We start from the raw sequence: 20957 nt of genomic DNA, 5'->3' as shown, positions 1-20957 counted from the left end.
CCCGACTGATCCCTCAGCCACCCGCGATCGACAGCGACACGGCGAGCTACAATCGCAAGTCTCATGGTTACTGACGATTATGCAAATACTACTTGATACAGCCAATGATGCGGCTTTGTAAAGACTCTCAGGTATCCAAGGAACGATAGAGACAACTGTGACTGCCTGCAATTGCAACATATGAACTGATTGTAGTATATTCTTGAAGCTTGAAGATTGTTTCTCTGGAATACATGAGTCGGATTCTGACTCCCCCGGGACGCTTGACGTCCGCAGTCGCGATCCGCACTCTCTATGTCAATCCGATGTTGTAGCTCATTCTCTGTCTACCTCCACGTGATACCTACTCTACATACTTAAACCTCGCTCCCCCGCTCCCCACTTCTCTCCTCAGTCATTGTACCACTACGGCTGAGGTATGTTCGTCTCGTCTTTTCCCCCGCAGGACTGATTCGAAGTTGTAGACTCGCGTCGATGGCGGGCGCCTGAGAGATCAGTCGGGGTTGGAAATACCTACCACAAAAGGTGAGCGTCCTGCGAACGAATGAGCGAGCGAGAAGAGCTGAGCACCCCTCTTGCTGCGCCAAAGGCCGCGCCAGGCGCGGCGATTGGGCGTTTTGCCAACAACACTAGACTTGTACTGCTGTGAATCCTCATGGAGTGCTGGAGATGAGCTGGAGCCTGCTGCAACATGTGGTGTGCCCGCCTGGCCGGGACCGAGTACATGTGCCACGCCCGCTGGGTTGTGGGCGTCGAGGGGCGCGTGCAAGCTGGATGGGGCGAGGCATGATCGGGGACGCTCAATAAGGCAAGCGAGTAGCGTCCAGGAAGGAAGCTTTCGTTCCTGTGACCCCAGGCATGACCTTCCTGGGCGCACCATTCCATAATGTCGATGAACGACCACCATGTCCCTCTCCTCCCCAATGGCCTCTCCCATGCAAGCCACACCATCCACCTCCACGCACAGCAGCGCAAGCGGCGCCCACGATGCTCCCATCTGCATCGGCCAGCGCGTGCGCTTTGACGTAGAATGCGTCCTCATTCCGGACCCGAGCCCTGTGTCCCGCTTGCCGCGTCTCATCACCAAGTCCTACACCGTGCCCCTCTGGCGGCGGCGCAACCAAGACCTGTCGCCCGCGTCCGACTCGGAAGCCGACACGAGGGAGGAGGACCATGTCTTCCTCCTCAAGGTCCCTGTTCCCAGGTGTGCATATTTCTGCAAACCCGCGCGATCTTTGCCCTGACATCATGTACCAGTATCACCATCAAGTCCCGCTCTCCTACACGTTTGAACCAGCCGCTAGTGCCCTGCATCGTCAATCATGACCCTGCGTCTCCGCCGCCGCCGGGCCTACACAGACACCGTGCAGCGCGTCAGACATCGCTGTCTCCGCGTCTCCACTCGCACGTCATCACGGTGCCTCTGCGTTCCTGCTGTCCAGACTGCGTCGCGCCCACCGAGGACTCGCTCCGGCTGGGCGACAGCTGGCAGGAGCGCTTCACGCGCGCTGCACGGCGGCGGCGGAGCTCGAGCGCGGACTCGCGAGACAACGTGCCGCCGCGCCGCCGGCTCGTGGACGCGATGCCCGGGTTCGACTCGATCATCGCGGTCGACGAGGTGGACAAGATCAGTCGCTCGCGCCGCGCTGAAACGGATCCTGAGCCGCCAGCGGTCGACGAGGAGACGCTTCCTCCGTCGTTCTCGCGCAAAGGCACCACACGCGCGGCGTTTAGCGGGACGCACGTCGTGTGCGCTACGCATGCTGTGCAGGATCTCGAGCCGTCTCCCGTAGACGACTCGGAACAGGAACAGGACGAAGATCCGTTCGCGCGCCGCACGGATGCGATAGTGCTCCCGAACTTCGATTTTGGGCCGGGCATGTTCGATGTCGATGATCTTGTGCTGGTGAACTTGGTGCGGCCCGTGCGTATCCTGCGGGGTACCCGCGCGTCGCTCTCGAACGACGGCCACCCGCCTCCCCCGACTCTCTTGCACAGCCGACAAAGATCAATGCCCCTGCTGTCTTCACGGCCGGCCGCGCCGCCTTACATGTCCGCCGACCTCCCTGGACCACCGCCAATGGGCCATTCCCGCTCGCCGCCCCCTCATTGGAAACGTCCCCACATCACCTTGCCCGGCCCGGCGGCGTTCTTGAAGGTGTCGGCCGAGTTCATCAAGAGCGTTAGCATGAGTGCGGGAACACCCATGTCCTTGTAGGTCTCCCGTCGTTGTCACGCTTCACGCGAGAAGTCTGCATCGCCCCGTCTCACCCTGCACTTTCGTGTGTTTGCTGTAAGTGAGACGGGGATTCAACTGCGGCGGGAGTGCTGACAGGCCCGGCAGGTGATTCCATCTGCCGTTCCGTTCATCAACGCTGTTTTATACCACGCAATCAGGCTCCTCCATCATCGTGCAGAGTTCTGGCCCCATTCCCTCTGTCTGTGTTGCTCAAAATGACTTGTACATCTGATTGTGCCTGCTGGTGGGTGCTGTGCGGTGATTGTTCTCTGCTATCGTGTCGTGCTTGAATACTGCATGTTCTGTACTCTAATGCGTCGAATGCATATGTATAATATCATGCCTTGCGTCCTTTGCATCTACGTGCCGGACAGAATTATGCAGTGTACCGTCAACTACACTGTTGTGGACGCCTCATTTGTAGATGGTTTATCAGTTCACAGCGGTCAGCATCATCTCTGTCAATCAGCAGTCATGCGTGTGCCCATATGCTTGCATAATTCATCTATGTGCAGCGGACCTCGGGGTTCGGGCTTCAGAAGATCTGTCTATGTGCTGCTTGCAGGAGCCCATGGCTGAACGTACATGGCATCTGCCACGCACGGAAACACACATGCACGGCGAGCGACCGCACGGTCAGAGGCTTCCAAGCGATGGAAGATTGCATCAACGCGATATTGCAGACGAGCTGATGAACGTAATAATGAGCGGTGATAGCGCAAGGCGAACGAACACCCCAACGCGATGCAGTCAAATGTGGGCGGCAGTGGGCGATGTATGTATGAACACGCGTGTGCAGGATCGCTGTGGACGCGCAGGCGGGCGCGCGGGCGGGAGCGTGTCAGTGTGGTGGTGGACGCGCGCGCCGAAGCAATTTGCAGACCACTCCTGCACGACTCCGCATTAATGTCAGTTTCATTCACATTGCCAAGGGGACCCTCCCCACCGGCGACTAACATCGGCCGCGGCAATCTAGTATCCCGAGTGCGACACGATGATGAATATGCTATATTCTCGTGTTAATGCGAGACGTGTGATTCTGAGCAGGGGTCGGACGTGGAGGGTTGCGAGGGGCTGGCCCAGACTGCGCGGTTTGGTGTGCGGCGGCGACGGCGGGAGGGGTTAAACGGTAAGGCAGGGCGGGCCAAGGATTGGAACGCGCCCGGGACGCGCAGAGGCGGATAATTAGCGCCGTGCCTGAATCCGGTTGACCACTCGCCAGCGCTTCCCGCCCACCGCCCTCTTCCTCTCCTCGACGCTCCTTTCTCTTTTATTTTTTTCTTCTCGCCCGCGCACGCATCGGCCTGCACTCGGCCAGTCAGAGCCCTGCACGCGCCCGTTCTTCTGCGTCACTTTCCCCTGACCCCCATCATCACTCATCATCCGCGGCCGCTTCGGGACGCGGAGCCTCCCACAGCACACATCATCTGCCTGACTGCCCCTGTGCGCCAGCCTCTCCTCCTTCCTCGTCCTGCACTCTAGTATCGAGCCATGGGTGCGTGTATGTCCCAAGGGCCCGTCGATGTCAGCGAGGACGACAAGCGGCGCCATCGCGAGGCTGAGAAGAGCCTCCGGGAGGTACGACGTCACCGTCTTCCCCGCGCGCACCCCCCGCTGATCTCGAGCTTCCTCAGGCAAAGGCCAGACTGGCCAAGCAGGTCAAGGTACCGATGCGCTGCCCCCCGCTCTCTCTCTTCGTTGCCTAGCGGCCGCTCACACACCGTTATCTCCAGGTTCTCCTGCTCGGCTCCGGAGACTCTGGGAAGTCAACGATCCTGAAGCAGATGCGCCTCATCCATCGTGTGCCGTTCTCGTCGCAGGAGGTCGAGTCGTATCGGCAGCTCGTCTTCAACAATCTCACGCATGGGCTCAAGTACCTCATCGATGCCATGGAGGACATGGAGCTCACGGTGTCCCCTGAGAACGAGGACTACGTCCAGCTCATCACTGACGCCCCGGACATCAAGGACAGCCAGCCGTATCCAGAGGAGTACCACGAGCCCCTGCGGAGGCTGTGGGAGGACCCGAATGTGCAGAAGGCATGGGAGCGGGGTAATGAGGCGGCATTGCCAGATAAGTAAGCATACAGCGAGCTCCACGTCGTGTCCCGCGCTCGACTGACACCGCGCGCATACTTCAGCCTCATCTACTACTTCTCCGACCTCGATCGGTTATTCGACCCCGAATACACCCCGAATGAGCAGGACATCGTCCAAGCTCGCGCACGTACGATCGGTATTACCGAGACGGTGTTCCAGCTAAAGGACCACGAGATGCTTATGGTGGATGTTGGTGGCCAGAAGAGCGAGCGGAGAAAGTGGATACACTGCTTCCAGGATGTGACAAGCATTCTTTTCTTGGTCAGCCTGAGTGGGTATGACCAGTGTCTGGTGGAGGACAAGGACGCAGTAAGCGCATATATGCATCGCACGAGCTCTATGAGCTGACGGACACGGGTTAGAACCAAATGCAAGATGCAATGACAATTTGGGACTCGATCTGTCATTCACAATGGTTCAAGCAGACATCGATCGTACGTATGCGTATCTGTGTTTGTGATCCGTGTGACTGATCGACATGCATGCTCGCAGATCCTATTCTTGAACAAAAACGACCTGTTTGAGAAAAAGGTTGAGCATTCGGATATTAAAAACTTTTTCCCGGTACGTTCATTGCTATGTTCACTTAGATTCTGCAACGTGGCTGATCGTCGCCCGCCACATTCGCTAGGATTATGATGGCGAGGAACATGACGCCCGCGCAGGTCGTGATTACTTCAAGAAACGCTTCGCAAGGTTAGCGCAGAAGGCGAACCAGAAGGAGCGCGAAGTCTATATCCAGTGCGTCCTAATCACCGCGTTGCTCTCCGTGCCTTCTGGGGTTATTTTCTGATGTCTCTTGGTCCGAAGTGTGACGACGGCAACGGATACGGCGATGCTAAGAGTGGTCATGGCTGCTGTTGAAGGTGAGACGTCATTCGGCTTATCATGTCGATCGATCGCTAATGGCGTTTTACAGAGTGAGTGTTCATTTTCTTTTACCCCTACCCCTTTCCCTTTTGGCCCCTCCGCAGTGTATCAATTCATTAATTCGCCACCCCACCCCACTCTCCAGCATTATTCTTCGACAAAGTCTTCAGACTGCAGCTCTGATCTAAGTTTTCATTCTATGTTATTCTCGTCTTGTCTTCGCGCCACCCTTACCTGGATCTTTTGTCACATATTCCCTATTTTATATCTCCCCTTCACCTTCGCTCTGTAATCTGGAGTTTGCCTTCTCATCGGCCTTTGGTTGTATGGCGCCTCACGGATCTTATCTTGCCTCTCCGCATCTACTTGTTGTGTATTCCTTCGCGGTTGTTTTTCTTTCCCCTTGTGGTTCTCAACCGCTCATGATCACTGCAACTCATCCACATCTTCTTTTCGTCTTGGTCCTTCCCGCTTGCGTCCGTATCCCTTTCGGAATCGCCGTCGTACACAAACTCGCGAATGTTCATGGTCCCGCTTGGCAATGTAACTGCACACCCACACTGCGCTACCGATCCCTGCCCTGGCCCTGGCCCTGCCCCTACCGTTCCCGCCGCACGTCAACGCGTCCCCGTCTTCGTCTCCGTGCCCCTCTCTACAGCACGATCATAAGCCGAAATGTAGGTACCCCTGTCCCACGTGAAGCGCGCGCTGTCTCACCCCCTATTCCCCATCGCAGATCCGCGAGGTCATGCTATAGGATGGCGGCGCGTGCCGTTCTGGGCGCGTAACGTTTCTCCCAGCGCGTGCCCCTGCGATGGGAGGCGATGGGGGCGATAATAGACGTGTGCGGGCTTCTCACGTCTGTTCTAGCGTCGCGCGCGCCCCGCGGGCCGATCTGGGGGGAGGACCTATCTATATGTATGGGTGATCGGGAAAGGCGCTGGACGACGACCCCTATCCCCGTCGCAGCGCGCGTCTCCGTATGTCTGTTCCTCGTGTGCACTGTCCTTGTCATGTCTTGCTGTTCGCCGTTCACGTACCGTACACTTACCTACCTACCTACCCACCTACCTACTTAGTGTTATTCGTACTTAAGCCCCGTCCCCGTCTCCGTCTCTCGCACTCGCATCCGCACTCGCACTCTCGCACGTATATATATGCCGCATGCATGCTCGTTCGCACACACATTGATGCACTCCGGTGTCATTGCCCATGCGTCATCCCCGCTCAAGGTTGCGACAAAGTCGGAGTCGGGCTAGTTGCTTGACATGCGTGCCGCATCCGAGTCTTGGAAGGGGGAATCGGGGCCCGAATAAAGCTAACGCGAGCATGAGGAAAGGCTTGCTCGAGCTGTCGTCAATGAGCGTGTCTTTATAACAGTGGCCGGTCGTGCGACTGGCGGCATGCTTACGTATATCGGCGCTTGCTGTATGGAGAACTCTCCCTCCCAAACACGTACGTACTACGTACGGACCGCCGGGAGCAGGTGTCAATCAGCTAACGTTAGCTTCGCGCACTCAAGCATATGGCGCCGCCCAGTCGCGCAGGCAACTTCAGAAGTACTAGTATTGCGTTGCGGTCCGACGGGCGGAGCATGTCGTCATGTTCGTTCCCAACAGTCTCGCGCTCGTAAGTCGGTTGCAAGGCGAGAACTGTTGACTTTCGCCTGGGGACGAGACGAGGGGAGTGGGGACGCGGACGCGAGCGAGCAAAATTGGCGGATTGTTACAAACGCGTGGGGGCCAGGTACGGCCGCGCTACGGTACAAGTACTCTACAGGATCGATGTATTTTTACTTGGCAATCGTGCTATGATCATTCTCCCGGCTAGGCACAGGGGCGTCGGGTCGGCCCGCTCGACACCGCAGGCCCCAAAATCTAACAAGAACGTCTCGCACGGGCATGCCGGATATAAGTGAGAAACGGGTACAATGTGCATTGACTCCCACCCTACAAATGGCTTCCAACAAGCAACAGGTATACTGGTACAAAGATGCGCTGCTGACGCGCCCACGGGCAACGCGTACGCGGCGGCGCTGTCCCACGCGTCAAACCATCCCGGCGGAATCGCGCTCAGATGCCCGAACCGCCCGTGACCTCCAGACAGTGCCCTGACACATACGACGCGAGCGGGGACGCGAGGCTGCCGCGAGAGGAGCGGACACGCACGCAGGAAAAGGAGAGAAGTGGCGCGTCAGCCGTGGCCGTCAGCAGGATGGAACGCAGAGAGACGGTACGCACAACAGGATGCCTGCCGCCGCCTCGTCGGGCGACGCTGGCCGGCCGAGCGGGATCGCCTGCGTCGAGCCCCCGCCCCCGCCAAGCGCCTTCGGGATGCCGAGCGCGACCTTCTTGCCCTCGATCTCGATGCTTGCGCCCTCCTCCTTCGCGGCGGTCAGTCTGCGCGCGCGTCAGCAATCGCCGGTGCATACGTGCCGCAAGAGGCGGCTGAGGGAGTGGAGGAGGGCAGGGAGATGACGCACCGAGTCTGGACGTAGCCGAACGCGACGGTGTTCGCGCGCACGCCGAAGGGGCCCCATTCCTTGCAGATCGTCTTGGCCATGCCGATGACGGCAGCCTTGGCTGACGCGTAGTTGATCTGGCCGACGCTGCCGTGCAGGCCGGCAACGGACGACACGTTCACGATCGAGCGGTTCTCGGTGTTACCCTGTGTGCGCGCGCCGGTGTGTCAGTCTCGGCTCTCGCGGCAAGCGACGTCGTACGGAGCGCGGGGACACACCTTGATGCGCAAGTGCGGCGCGGCTGCGCGGACGAGGCGGAAGGGCGCGCGGACGTGCACGCGGATAATGATGTCAAACGCGTCGTCTGGCGTCGTGTGCAGCATGCGGTCGTACGTGAAGCCTGCGTTGTTGATGATATGGTTGATCTTGCCGAATTTCCTGAGAGGGGGAGGCGTTAGTAGGAGGGAGCACAGCAGTTGTGCTCCCCCACGCGGGCGGAATAGAGGAGCGTGCGGCTCACTTGATGGTCGCGTCGACGACCTTCTGGGGAAAGTCCTCCGCGCTGACATCCCCGCCGACTGCGAGCGCGTCCCCGCCAGATTTCTTGATCTCGTCGACGACGAGTTGTGCCTTTGCCTCATCCAAGCTGAGATACAGACACGCGTGATGCAGAGGGGCCAGTGAGCTGCTGCATACCGCACGTAGAGCACAGGCAACTCACTCTGTGACGACCACCTTCGCGCCTTCCTTTGCGAAGAGCAGGGCGGCGCTACGTCCGATGCCCTACGAAGCATCCACAGTCAACGAACGCCTCGAACACTAAAGCAGGACCGCCAGACGCACCTGTGCTGCACCTGCAGGCCGCAGAAGCGCACGAGCAGTCAGTCAAAGCGGAAATTCGCATGCAAGACAGATAGCAAGGCCCGCACTCGGGCGATGACGTACCTGTGATGATGGCGACCTCGCCCGCGAGCAGCCCACGTCCGTACGTGTTGGTGAGGTGCCCAGAGACCTGCGCGAGACGGTCTGCCATTGTGTGTGCTGGCTAGGATGGGCGCGACGCTGAGGATGGAGGAGAGAAAGAGCAAGAGCTGTGGGAGGGCTGCTCAGGGAAACGAGCACGGTCATTACCCGCGGGATCAAGTCATGTGAAAGTCGGGGTCCGGGGAAGTTTGTCAGTTTGCGTCCGATCGTCTGCAGTCAGACCTAGATCCACCGTATACTACAGCTTGGCCCTCATGCATGTATACATAACGCAAGTCGTGCTTAGACCAGATGCGCTGAGCGACGCTTCATATCCGACCAAGTGTTCCTTTACACCTCACCCTACTGAGGCTGCGTTTATTGACATGGTTCCGCGCTCTACTGCTGGGTACACCTGGCCATGTGCCCAAGCCGCGTTGTGTTCAATAACACATGCTTGACCATCCGGGAAAAAAAGGGCAGACCGAGCCACTTACAGCTGATTCCACATCATTGAACTCGATGTGTGCGTAAGCGGCAGGAACGGCGGACCCTGGAAACAACAACTTAGTTTGGTAAACTACGGCTGTAACGCTATGTTTCCGGGTCTACCCAGGTCGGGACCTTGTTGATTCCGTATTTCACATTGACCCCGCTTGCGCACAGGTAGGTCTTTCGATATGGAATTAGCTGGGTGCCATCACCACATGCAGATGATTACAACGGCGTAAATGCGGTCGGCGACACTGGAGCAGTCTCTCAAGTCACAGCTATGAAGAAGTATGCTCTTATAACGAAGTCTTGTGATCTGTACAGTCGTTGAAAGTTACTCTTACTTCGCATCCTGTGTCGCATTGGTCAGCATACAATGTCGGAATGCATACAATATGCAGCGTGTTTGGGATTGATATATATATATTCAATGCTGCCGCTCTGGAGACTGCATCCGCGGGTGTTTTTCTTCTAGTTCCGCGTTTCTTCCTGTCTACCAGAAGCTCAAGTCCTGCCTTTGCGAGGCCCAAGACTTCGGGATGGCAGATAGGTCAGAGACACCTTTGACCGAAAGCCAAGTTGGAAGCGGATGTCAGATCCGTTTCAGTAACTAGGACGGTGATGCCCGTGCCCTCCTTCCGAGGTCCCTTCAATGCGCACGATAAATGTGGCGCATTGTGTTTCTGCTCGCCCCTTGGTCTCTGCCGGCGAAGACGCTCAATCCATGATGACATAACAAATGTGTATTGCGATACGAGAGAACAAGCAGAAGGTACACCTGTCCTCATTCTTTGTGCCTAGGCAGATACATCCACGTTGCAAAGCTATGCCCCAAATCTTCTCATCGGATGCCTACTGTTGCTCGAAGGACCAGAGTTGCTGCGGGTCCGATGAGATACTGGTGGCGAGCGTGAGCTGCATAAATATGTCAGCCATCGTGCTTCGCTTATGTAGACAAGACATTTACTGCGGACCCAGGAGCCCCGTTAGAGAGGCTGACTGCCAGGTTGCTGTCAGTGAGTAGAATCCTATTGAGCGCATCAGTCGAGTGCAGACACACAACTTGCGGGAACCATACTGGTATTGGCCATTGGTGCCATATAAGTTGAAGGTCCGTAGAATGTTGTCCGTAACAATGCTCTGACCCTGCGTGACGATAAGCACAGCAGCCTGTTATTCTGGATACCGAGTGCAGTACGCACAATCCAGTCGTCCCCGCCCTTAGCATCAAGACTGGTGCCGGTCCCGGCACAGGTGATAGTGTACGCATTGTCCTGCTCACTAACGGTCCACTGCAATCCGAATCACTGTCAGTGGCCGTTAGTATCCACGAGAAGCAGTACCTACAAACTGCGCCGGGTCTTCTGGCTCAATAAAGCCAAATGCAAGCACAGGGTTTCCAATGGCAGGACTGTCTAGATAAGCAGACATGTACATGGTGTCAAAGTTGACATTCTTGATCATGTATGTCCCGGATGGAAATTCCGGAGGGAGGCATGAGAAAATAGTTGATAGACTGTCTGCAGAGGTAGCCTTGATAGTAGGCAGTGAGTTGTGAAGGCCCTGTTGCACTCTTTATATAATGTTCAGCCCGGAATCTTCCGGTGCTTGGAATGTAAGACTCACTATTGCGCACTCACGCAAGAGGCTCTATGCAGAATGGCGACTTCGTAAAACATATTGCATTGTTCCAATAGCGGTCATGTCTTCTCAGAGGTCTCAGCTCAGACCAGGACATGCTGCCGTAGACGACTGTACTACCTAATGGAGGCAGGTGTTACTATCAATGCAGGGAGCGTGTTGTCGCTATATGACCAGCCCCTTGCTCATTCTTGAGGAGGTTTTCTGGAGCGGCAGCATCACTACCCAGCAGTCCGGCTCCGGTCAGTCAACAAATCCATTATTCAAAGGTTTAGAAGGAAACTCTTCTGCAACGGGGTCTCATGAGCAAGAAAAGCGATGGCACCATTACATTTACACACCGTCGAAGCAGGGCAAGGGCTCTGCGCTGATATATCTCCGATGAGCCTCAGCAAATTCAGGAAACACCAGCGACATTTGTGAGCACAAGTTCGAATCGTAGACATAGCGAACCTTGTGATTCCTCAATTGTACAGTGGTTGGTATACCATATTACTAGGTGCCTTCGGGCACGCTGTCTGGGCGCAATTTCAGAATAGAGTCAGACAAGGATTTTGGTATTAAAGGCCCTGAGAATGCCACCAGAGGCCGTATCTACAAAAGGCCTCCTGACTTCAAAATTCAGACTGACACGACTTCCATAAATGGAAGCTGCCTTCGAGATTTACTTGGTTGATTTACCGATCAAATCGATAATGAACGTTTGTAACTCCGTTGGGTAGTCGAGTTCACTGTTTCGGACAGTTACGAAACGGGCACAATTTATGTCCTTCGTTGCCGCGGTGGTAAGAAGTAGGTACAGGACAATGTAAAGTAATACATACCTTCGTTGCCGCGGTGGTAAGAAGTAGGGAGCGCGGTACGAGGTTGAACGAACATGGAGCGACGTGAACACAAACAAAGGCCAAACAAAACGGCGGGGACCAATCAGGACGCGAATAGACCGTGTAAGTATGTAACAAGCTTACAACGTTCTGACTTCTCCAATAAGCCTTCATCAAGCTTTTCGTCATCCTCACTGAATGGATGGACGCACCAGTCAAATAAGTTCATGTAATGAATGATGTTCGGATGTACCTACCTGTCCTGAACACCGTCGTAAATTCCATGCGGGCGGCACTGTCAATGAGAACAGCTAAGTAACCGTCAGTAAATTCAGCGATCCGAGCCGCAGTGTCCTCGTGCACAGTCAATGCCGGGTCAAGAATTACTGCGTGTGATTTCCAGTGATTTCAGCTTCGATGATCTATAGTTGACAACGTCAGCCTGTAGGACACGTAGGTCGTTCTTTTTCGAATCAGCGACAAAGACCGTGAGGTGCGTGGAGGTAGTTTCCTAAAGGGTCATAATAAATGCGTATAGGTCACTAGCAATTGCCTGCACAAGGTCGAACTTTTGATAACATTGTGAGGTCTGGTAGCATATTGATCATACGTCAGGGTTTGATACAGGTTCATTGAATCAATTAGACGAGTCAGTTAACGGACTAGCTCCAAGCCTATGCCTCGAGGAGCACCAACCACAACCCAAGAGGGCCTTGTAACAGTGAGTTTGGGCAGATGCTGATCAGACTTGTGAGGCAAGAAAATTAGTGATAACTTGAAGGCTCACCCTGCTGAGATTCCACCGTAGTTATAGCACAGCAGCGCTTAGTGAAAGTATGACAATTGAAAACGGTTGTTGTGCGGCGAAGACGCACCAGTGGTACACTAGTCTTCTTTGCACTGCTGCGAGTGGCAGCGAACAGATCCGGAGTGATGTCTTACAGTAAGATCGGCTCATTTTGAAGCAGACCTATATATCATGATCGTACTCTCCATATCAAGAAGGTCATGGTATACAAGGTCAGCCTACGAGAGACAGTCGCAGAGCCACGAACACGCATGCCCATAAACATCAGACCGGAAATGCGTTGAACGACCGGCGCGTGTTTCCGATATCGTGACTGTGACGCACGCGTACGGTCACAATTATGCTTGACGCGTGTTAATGAGATATCCTTCAAGATTACCAAATCTTGATCAAGAAACGCGAGCCTAGCTAAAGTGTCTTACTGCTACTGCACGTCTGTGTGCTTGAAGGAAAAATGGACGATGCTCAGCTCAGCGCCATCCAGCGGAAAATGACAAAGGACCATAAGAGCGCAAGTATCATGTTATGGTGCATATCCAAGTCCATGCGCTTCTGGTCTTCTACCCTCTTCCCCGACGATTAAAAAAACAGGTCCTAGCTGCCGCACGCAGGGGTTCGCCAGGAGAGACTCTCGTTCTCAGCAACCTGTGGGCTGAAACCCCAGGGCTCATATCTCCAGAAGATGCTGCTGATGTCTTTCTCAACCATCTTAACGGGGACTGCGGCCCCTAGTCGATGAATAACCTCTTCTCTGATTCAGCCAATCTCGCTTTCACCGCACTCCTTGGTCTGAGAAAAATCGGTCCATTTCTGGGACAGCGTCCTGCTCTTCTCAGGCTCGCTCGCGTCGCACAGGCATGGATGGGCATATTCAAATGGAGTGTCTATCTATTCTCTGGACGCATCGAGAGTGCAGACAAAAGCGATCCACGACGAAGGGCATCTATTGACGTGTTATCTGCCTGCTGGTGCGCCGTAGGACAATACGACTCAATACGAGAAACTATGGTCAGCACTCCTGCGACGATCGAAATTGCGACAAGATGTTGGCTCGAAGAGGATGACGGCCCCATCCCATCTCACGTGGATGCGCCCGTCGGTACCTGCGTGCTCGGAAATCTGCTCAAGCATGCTACGTCCGCGCAGCTCGACAGGGTCCTCAAAATGACCGGCGGGAAGGCAGACGAGATCGCAAAATTGGCGATATCCCACCTCCGGGGCGCGCTGACGATGCGACCCGTGAATGCAACCCGTTTGGTGATCTACCTCGACTTTATCAATTCGCTGTCCCGCGTCGGTACACACCCGCTGCGCTACGCCCTCCTCGGCGCGAACGTGATTTGGTACGTGACGAATGCGCTCGTTACTATCTCTATATTGGTCAACACGACGTCAGACCCCGTGTTCCTCAACGCGATGATGTCCGGGTTTTGCTACCTCTACTCGAGTCGACGGACGGCTTCACGTGGGTGTCGCAGGCGATCGGCGCGGGGCTGCTGTCCGCGTTCTGCGACTGCAGCCCATTCTTCGACAAGTTGGATCCGGACGACCTCGAGATGGTCCTCGGCGTCCTTGGTGACATCCTACCCCGATACTGCGTCTACCGCAGCGTCATCCAGACGATGGATGAGCCGATGAGGAAGATTGACGGCGGTGCGCAGAAGGAACGCGTGATGAGGAGCATCGCAAAGGATGTGTGGTTTAAGTTCTTCAAGCTTGTCCGTGTAAGGGTGCTGGTCCTGTGGGAGGCCGACACGCACAAAGGCAAACACATCATATGTGATAATGTCAAGGTAGCTTGGACTGCACATACCACCGCGGACACTCATTGTGCCCCAGTGTCAAAAGGCCGGGAATAAAGATCAAGTCCGGCGTTGTTCAGCATGTCTCACCACATTCTACTGCTCCAAGGTGGCCAGTTGTCTATACTGTAATCGTCCGAGTCTCATTACTCCCCCTCTTCACAGGAATGCCAGGCTATCGCATGGAAGGAAGGCGATCACAAGAATATGTGCAAAATGAAGCAGCGTGAGCGAATGGGTATGCAAGATGCTTTCCGTGCTGTCACATAGCGCCTCATGAGTGCATTCAGAGGGTAAATCGAACCCGATACCTAAGCGCGATATTGCCCTTTTCCACCAGCTCTCGATGCACCACGCACGCACGCACCTCCCGCGCTTGCGGCGCCGCGCTGTGGCCGAGTTCAGCACAGTGCCACGGCACCGCTTGGTTATCTGTATCGACTACACCGTGCAGCCCGCCGTGTACTCGTTGCGGCCGCTCGATACATACAACACGGGGCAGACGTCTGGGACCGCAAACACCGAGGCGCGCAACGACGCGTTGATCGAGGGAGTGCGCGAGAACCCAGAGCGATACGCACTTATCGAGTCCAAGATCGCGTGTGGGCGGAGCCCGCAGTGCGTGCTCACGCTCGCAACGGGCGCGTTCTGGGAGTGGATGGCGGAGCAGGATTCTCGCTCGGATAGCGCGGACGTGGACGACGACTCGGATTTCGAGGACAAGATGAACGATGCGAGGGACGTGCTGAAGGCGTTCGTTCTAAATATGGAGGGACATCTGCCACCAGAGCAGAGGTCTCCCATACTCTACGACCCCTGACAGCGCGATCATCGTCGCGGACTTGGAAGCTGCCCACCTCAAGGAATGTGCGTCCAGAGGCGATTTGTTCATCGATACTTACCGTCGGTCGCTTGTAACATAGCATACTAACGGCACAATGTATCCACGATTTGACTTCGGAGATGTCTATGGGATGCTGCTGCGGAACGATCACTTCTTTGATAAGATCGATGTGTTGCATTGTCTTGCCTGGCCTGTTTTACAATAGTTACTGATGTAGACCGATGTTATCCAGCAGATGCGGAAGCCTACATACGAAGAATACCCACCGCGGAGAACAATGAATGCCTCACATGTACATGCGTGACAAATCCATGACGAGCCATATTTGCCCATCATGTGGCAGTTCGCCACCATTCTTCTTCTCCCTCCTCCCTCTCACACACATGTTAACATGAACTCTTCTCTGCCAGGTCTTACGAGAGCGAAGTTCAACAGGAATCCCAGGGGTGTAAGCCTCTCTTTCAAATAGCCACCATAGTCGGTCGTACTGAGTCAACGCCACAGTTTATCGCAGCGGCGCGAAAAGGATCGGAGACTGAGATCTACTTTTTAGCGGCACATCTCTCGGACATCTTGGACTACATCAATCCAGATGACGCGCTCGACATATTCCTCCTGCACATCGCCGATGACCGTATCCCCACTTCTCTTGGTGATCGACATTCGAGGCAAGCCGATATAGCACTTTGGTCAATCATGGGTCTCGGCAGTGCGGTCCTGTGTTTCTCGGATAAGTCTCCGTCATTGCGCCGCGTGATTGATGCATGGCCGAGCATCTTGAACTGGACCGAGTTTTTCTTGAGAACTAGAATGTCGAATATCGGGAATAATAACCTCTACAAGCGAGTGGCCCTCGACCAACTTGGAGGATGCTGGCACACACTCACCTCTCTCCCTTCGATCCTTGACACCATGAGAAGCTCACCTACGACTCTGGATGTTGTGATGAGGTGCTGGATAGAAGACGAAGAGACGACAAGCATCAATGGACCCCTCTGGTCCACCACGCTCGCAAAGCTTTTGGGCGAGAACGTGGATCCTGAGCACCTGGACAGAATCGTCAAGGCGGCGAGAGGCAGGGCGGATTTGATCGCCACTTATGTCCTGTCGCGACTGAGAATCGCCACAAGTGCGACCCCGGTCAATCCACGTCACATTACTGCGTTCGTTCATTTAATCGGCAGCATCTCCTGTGTACAGGACAGCCCATTGAGTGATGCCTTGCTCGGGGGGAATGCCATATGGTATGTGACGAAAGCTCTCCTTATCATCTCGATCATGGTGAACACAAAGGGGACAAAAGCATGTGCGGAGGCGATGATGATGTGCTTCCTGTACTTATCCTGCTCCTTGGAAAAGACAGACGGCGCCGCTTGGGTCTTGCAGGCACTGGAGGCGGGACTACTCTCTGCATTCGTCAACTGCAGTCAGCACTTCTCAAAACTCAGTGGCGACAAGGAGGACATCGTCGATGTCAAGGATGTGCTCAGCATCATCGAGTCCATCATCCCACAATATCTAGTTTACCGCTCAATCATTGAGGAGGCAGACGCAGCCGTAACGAAGATCAACCGCGGTCCGCAGAAAGAGAGGGTAATGAAAAGCATCGCCAAGGATATCTGGGAGAGATTCTCCGCGCTTGTTGAAGAGAGAGCTACGATCGTCCGACAGGCCGATGCGTGGACGGGCCTGCGTATAGTCTGTGATTATATCAAGGTCAGTACGTTGAGACGAGATTACGTCTCTCGTAACAAATGGCTTTTTAGTGCACGACGGTCGACAAAAAACGACAAAGGCGTAGATGTGCTCTGTGTATGACGGCATGCTACTGTTCCAAGGTCCGTATGGCCCTCTACTTGAATCCTGGTCGTTGTCACCGTTGCTCTGTAGGAATGCCAAGCCATTGGTTGGATAGGAGGCCACAAGAACGCTTGTGAACGCATACGTCAGGAACGTATGGGTACGTTGCGTTTTAGCCTTTTGCTGATGTATAGTGGTCTGAGCGCTTTTGGGATAGAGGGTAAACCCAATCGGTTGAGCAAGTCAGACAATATGTTTCTCCACCAAATCGCGACGTGCTACGCGCGAAATAATCTACCCGTACTGCACGAGATGGCTGAGACCGACTACAGCTCGACCCCGAGGTCGCATCTAGTCATTCGCATCGATTTCACTACTCAACCCGTGAGGTTTACCCTGTGCCCCCTGGCCGAGTACGAGGTTGAGCCAACGCCTGAATCCATAGTGGTGGAAACGCAGAACGAGACCATACTGGCAGGCGTCAAGGAGAATATGGGCAGGTACACTCTCATCGAGTCTACAGTTGCTACCGGCCAGACTTCGCAACGCATACTGACCGCCACGACGGGGTCGTTCTGGGAATGGGACACCGATCCATACGCGGAGCGCAAGGACGACTTTTGGGAGCACCTGGACTTTAGAGCCCCCGTGGATGAGGTCGCTTTTGACGACCTGCAAGACATTTCGCAAGACATCCAGTTTTTGCGGCTGGATACAGGTCCATTGGAAGAGAGAATCCATTTACCAGAAGCCTGTTGAACATACTGTGGAACTGGCGGCACCCTCGGCTACTAGGATGCGTTTCTACGCGCAGTCCTCTACATGTGTAATTTCCGATGGCATCTGTCTCACATTTATGTCTGAAGAACCTTAGCGTGGGACATACAGTTCCTTGTAATATACTTGATGGGAGGGAGGGCAGGAGGAAGGGGGGGGGGTCACGAACGTATCACATGAACCCACGCGCAGGAGCAGTTCCGCGAGAGCGGTGTATTTCCCGTCTTATATTAGGCATTGTATGCAACCTACATTGTATGTGTGTGCAACACTGCCCGTTGCCTATCACTGTTGGAAAATGTTCACCGGTCTGCCCGAGCATTCTTCAGACGCTCCAATGTCCGTTCCATTCCCAGCACGCGCATGATATCCGCAACCCCAGGGCCGTTCTGTACGGCACGTTAGCGCGTAAGAAATGACGTCTCGTAGGCACATGGACAGAAATACCTTCGCAGCTGTCAATGCATGGCGTACAATGGTCATCAACTGCTTTGACTTGCACCCTATCCGAGCTGTTTCCTCATGAAGTAGCGCAACGAAATCAGCCGTGTTCCAGGAGTCTTGCGCGGTACGCAAGTTGTCCTCGACGCCACGGAGAACTGCGTCTGTGTGGCATCGGAACCCGACGGTCAGTGGGGATGAATGAATTGGGCCTGAGACTGACCATAGACACCCGGCGAGGTATTCTTGAGCATGGATTGCGCTTCATCCGTTGTGTAGTCCGGCTCCACGAAGAAATACCCCGCAATCAATGGCAGGTCATTCAGTTTTATGAGGCGGCTCTGGTGGGGTGGAAACAAGAGATAGCTAGTTAGTAAACAACAAAGTGTGAAGTCGATAACACACACCTGCACTACAGCGAGAACGTCCTGGACGTACGACACCGCCGTATGTGAACTGGGGCATCATCAGCGAGGGCTACGCGGTACGAGGGGATGCGACGTGCCTGTGCGGGAAGGCCTCCTTGACGAGAGTGTGTACGCTCTCAGCGAGCACACGAGGTCCATCAGGCGACTCCATCGCATGCATAAGGTGGCGCTTGTTGATGTACCCGAGCTTCTGGGGGTCGAGCACGGAGCGACGATGCGTCACGGACGACAAGTCAAACTATGATGAGGGCAATGAGCAAGGGTGGATCCCATACAATGCAGGAATGTGTACCTCGCGGATCATCTCCTCGAGCGACATGATTGCCGTACTATCTGGCGCGTGCTTTTGTTGGGAGGAGGTTGTGGCGGCCTCGTGGGACACACCCCAGCCGGCGAGAGCAAGCCAGTTGAGTATCGCGCGGGACTCCCATCCGCGGTGCTGTCGGTATGTGAGCACATAAACACGTACCACAAGGCGATCTCTACCGACCTTGTAATCCATGACCTGGACGTCACCCTTCCGCTTCGACATCTTCGTGCCGTCTAGGTTGAGAAGTAGCGGAAGGTGCGCAAACTGCGGCGGTTTTAGAGACAGACACTCGTATAGATCTAGGTGCAGTGGAAGTGATGGGAGCCATTCCTGCCCAGTCTTAGCGTCAGGATTCTCATATGTGATGTCAGTTAGATCACCTCTCCGCGGAGTACATGGGTGATGCCCATCTCATGATCGTCTACGACTGACGCAAGGTGATAGGTCGGAAAGAGGTCTGACTTAAGGAGAACGGGATCGGTAGGCAGGGACGCATGCGCGTCGCGTAGATGCCCGAAAATGAGGTCCGGAGGTGAGCAGCGTTCAGGCAGCCGTCCATCCTGTGAGATAAGACATCCTATTAATGCTAGAGCTCAACGGAGAATGTGCGGACAAGTAGACGTACATTGAGCCTGATCACTGACTTCTCTCCCGCACGTACGCGTCGCGCTACTTCCTCTTCGGTCAAGTTCAGACACGCCTTATCATATGTAGAGTTTGAACCCGTCCGTGCAAGCCTCTCGCGCGTTGCTGAGAGAGATTCCGGGGAGCAGAAGCAGCGATAGGCGTGTCCTGACTAGGCGGCACACGAGTAAGAACGCCAAAATGTCCAGCGTGGAGCTCGCAGATGTACCTCGAGCAGCTTGTTGGCATATACGTGATAGAGGTCTAAGCGTTCGGACTAGAGCATACAATTTAGGGGCCGCCGACTGCTCATACTGTTCGCCTACCTGGAAATAAGGTGCGTGAGGGCCAGATTTGCCGGGTCCTAAGTTGAAGTTCACTTATGACGCACGCTTCGCAGAGCATATGGCCCGACGCTCACCATGGTCATACTCCAGCCCCGACCACTCCAAAGCCTGCCGTATGCCGTCAACAGCACCAGGTACTGCTCGTGTCTAGGGCACGTTGCCGCGTGAGTAGTGCGTGTTTACAATGAAGGTAACACGAACCGCGTCTGTGTCCTCAATTCTCAGGATCCACTTCCCTCCAAGTTTCCTGGCGTAGAGGTAGTTGTACAGTGCAGTGCGGAGCCCTCCAAGGTGCAAAGCACCTGTAGGAGACGGAGCAAAACGCAGAAGAACCATTGTTATTGTTTTGGACAGACTAGCAAAATAAGGAAATTTATTCAGCAAAGCAAGACGTGCGGGACGTTCGGGACGACGAGAGTAAGCCCTCAGCGACGGCAAGCTGCTCTTCGTCGACGTCTAGAATGTCTTCCCGCCTTTACCAAATATGGTAGTACCGCTCGATCGCCCCCGATCTAGCCCGATCGAGGCTAACTCTGCACTCAGCGGCCACATAACCAGGCAGCGTGACCAGTCCTCACTGGCCCACTGATACTTCCAACTATCCCTTCCTAGGCCCAGACTTTGGTTTGGGAAGATCCCGAACACTGAAACGCCAACAGAATAGAATTTTCCTCAAATTGGGACCGGCGTGAATTATGTGTAAGATTGTGGATATCCAGAATCACGGCAAACACTCTTCTAACCGTCATTAATCATGTAACAATCTTATCCCCAGCGCGAGAATGAGGTGCTAGACCAATAGCGGACTCTTTGCGGTGATGTGCTTCCAGCGACCGCGAACGAGACCTGCCGCTACTTAATGTCACAAGTCAGACACGAGGCCGTTAGCACTGGCTCAGAGATCCTCCCGTCGTTTCAATGTAGTGAAATGGTATCTGATGTTCCATACACCGTGGGTTATCTTCTGAATAGAGCTGTTGTTATCGGAGGTGCTTCAGTCACTAAGGATGGACGAGATCGCGCCCACTTCTTCCATTGTCTGCGTCCTCCGCACGCGTATTCGAGGTGTCCCGGGACATCCAGTGCATTCCAATTCCCGCTATTGGGCCGCCGGTTACCGGAAGCTCTAGGGGATCGATGCCAAAGCAGCACACCACCAGAACGCTATGCGTGCCTTCCAAACCCCG

General features: G+C 54.9%; 6 protein-coding genes across 6 annotated transcripts; 3 read left to right on the top strand and 3 right to left on the bottom strand.

Annotated features, from left to right (window-relative positions):
- Window positions 1-932: 932 nt before the first annotated feature.
- POSPLADRAFT_1064404 (hypothetical protein) lies at window positions 933-2600 on the top strand (the record flags this gene model as incomplete). Its single annotated transcript, XM_024481799.1, has 3 exons — window positions 933-1204; window positions 1258-2293; window positions 2345-2600. 2 exons carry the CDS (start codon window positions 936-938, stop codon window positions 2216-2218), a joined length of 1230 nt encoding a protein of 409 aa, XP_024344831.1. The 3' UTR covers window positions 2219-2293; window positions 2345-2600.
- A 1142-nt stretch (window positions 2601-3742) lies between these two features.
- On the top strand, window positions 3743-5712 carry POSPLADRAFT_1177050 (hypothetical protein; the record flags this gene model as incomplete). Its single annotated transcript, XM_024488465.1, is given in 8 exon segments — window positions 3743-3817; window positions 3874-3903; window positions 3973-4316; window positions 4329-4647; window positions 4701-4772; window positions 4831-4902; window positions 4970-5079; window positions 5149-5712. 8 exon segments carry the CDS (start codon window positions 3743-3745, stop codon window positions 5498-5500), a joined length of 1374 nt encoding a protein of 457 aa, XP_024344830.1. The 3' UTR covers window positions 5501-5712.
- Window positions 5713-6848: 1136 nt separating this feature from the next.
- On the bottom strand, window positions 6849-8754 carry POSPLADRAFT_1177045 (hypothetical protein). Its single transcript, XM_024488464.1, has 9 exons — window positions 8615-8754; window positions 8513-8523; window positions 8391-8452; window positions 8190-8315; window positions 7948-8107; window positions 7691-7875; window positions 7449-7607; window positions 7097-7350; window positions 6849-6863 (listed from the first exon to the last, which is right to left on the bottom strand). The coding sequence occupies exons 1-8, from the start codon at window positions 8700-8702 to the stop codon at window positions 7281-7283; spliced, it is 861 nt and encodes a 286-aa protein (XP_024344829.1). The 5' UTR covers window positions 8703-8754; the 3' UTR covers window positions 6849-6863; window positions 7097-7280.
- A 1222-nt stretch (window positions 8755-9976) lies between these two features.
- POSPLADRAFT_1129864 (carbohydrate-binding module family 13 protein) lies at window positions 9977-10624 on the bottom strand (the record flags this gene model as incomplete). Its single annotated transcript, XM_024483891.1, has 5 exons — window positions 9977-10039; window positions 10125-10152; window positions 10203-10270; window positions 10327-10416; window positions 10472-10624. Coding segments are annotated over 5 exons (402 nt in total), but the record flags the coding sequence as incomplete, so codon positions are not given.
- A 2227-nt stretch (window positions 10625-12851) lies between these two features.
- Window positions 12852-17717, top strand: POSPLADRAFT_1043193 (hypothetical protein; the record flags this gene model as incomplete). Its single annotated transcript, XM_024478247.1, has 12 exons — window positions 12852-12912; window positions 13158-13740; window positions 13917-14190; window positions 14365-14437; window positions 14490-14994; window positions 15023-15066; window positions 15276-15335; window positions 15454-15491; window positions 15548-16759; window positions 16934-17003; window positions 17061-17343; window positions 17543-17717. 12 exons carry the CDS (start codon window positions 12852-12854, stop codon window positions 17715-17717), a joined length of 3378 nt encoding a protein of 1125 aa, XP_024344827.1.
- Window positions 17718-17922: 205 nt separating this feature from the next.
- On the bottom strand, window positions 17923-20106 carry POSPLADRAFT_1043192 (hypothetical protein; the record flags this gene model as incomplete). The annotated part of the gene is made up of 13 exons (XM_024478246.1): window positions 17923-18009; window positions 18068-18225; window positions 18285-18402; window positions 18469-18517; window positions 18567-18727; window positions 18782-18928; window positions 18980-19129; window positions 19180-19359; window positions 19425-19595; window positions 19653-19700; window positions 19750-19787; window positions 19845-19917; window positions 19972-20106. The coding sequence occupies 13 exons, from the start codon at window positions 20104-20106 to the stop codon at window positions 17923-17925; spliced, it is 1515 nt and encodes a 504-aa protein (XP_024344826.1).
- Between the last annotated feature and the right edge of the window lie 851 nt (window positions 20107-20957).

The sequence above is a fragment of the Postia placenta genome, assembly GCF_002117355.1.
Source record: "Postia placenta MAD-698-R-SB12 unplaced genomic scaffold POSPLAscaffold_1, whole genome shotgun sequence".
Lineage (NCBI taxonomy): Eukaryota > Fungi > Basidiomycota > Agaricomycetes > Polyporales > Adustoporiaceae > Rhodonia > Rhodonia placenta.
Note: the sequence above shows the minus strand (reverse complement) of the source record. Positions and strands in the feature narration are given on the sequence as shown.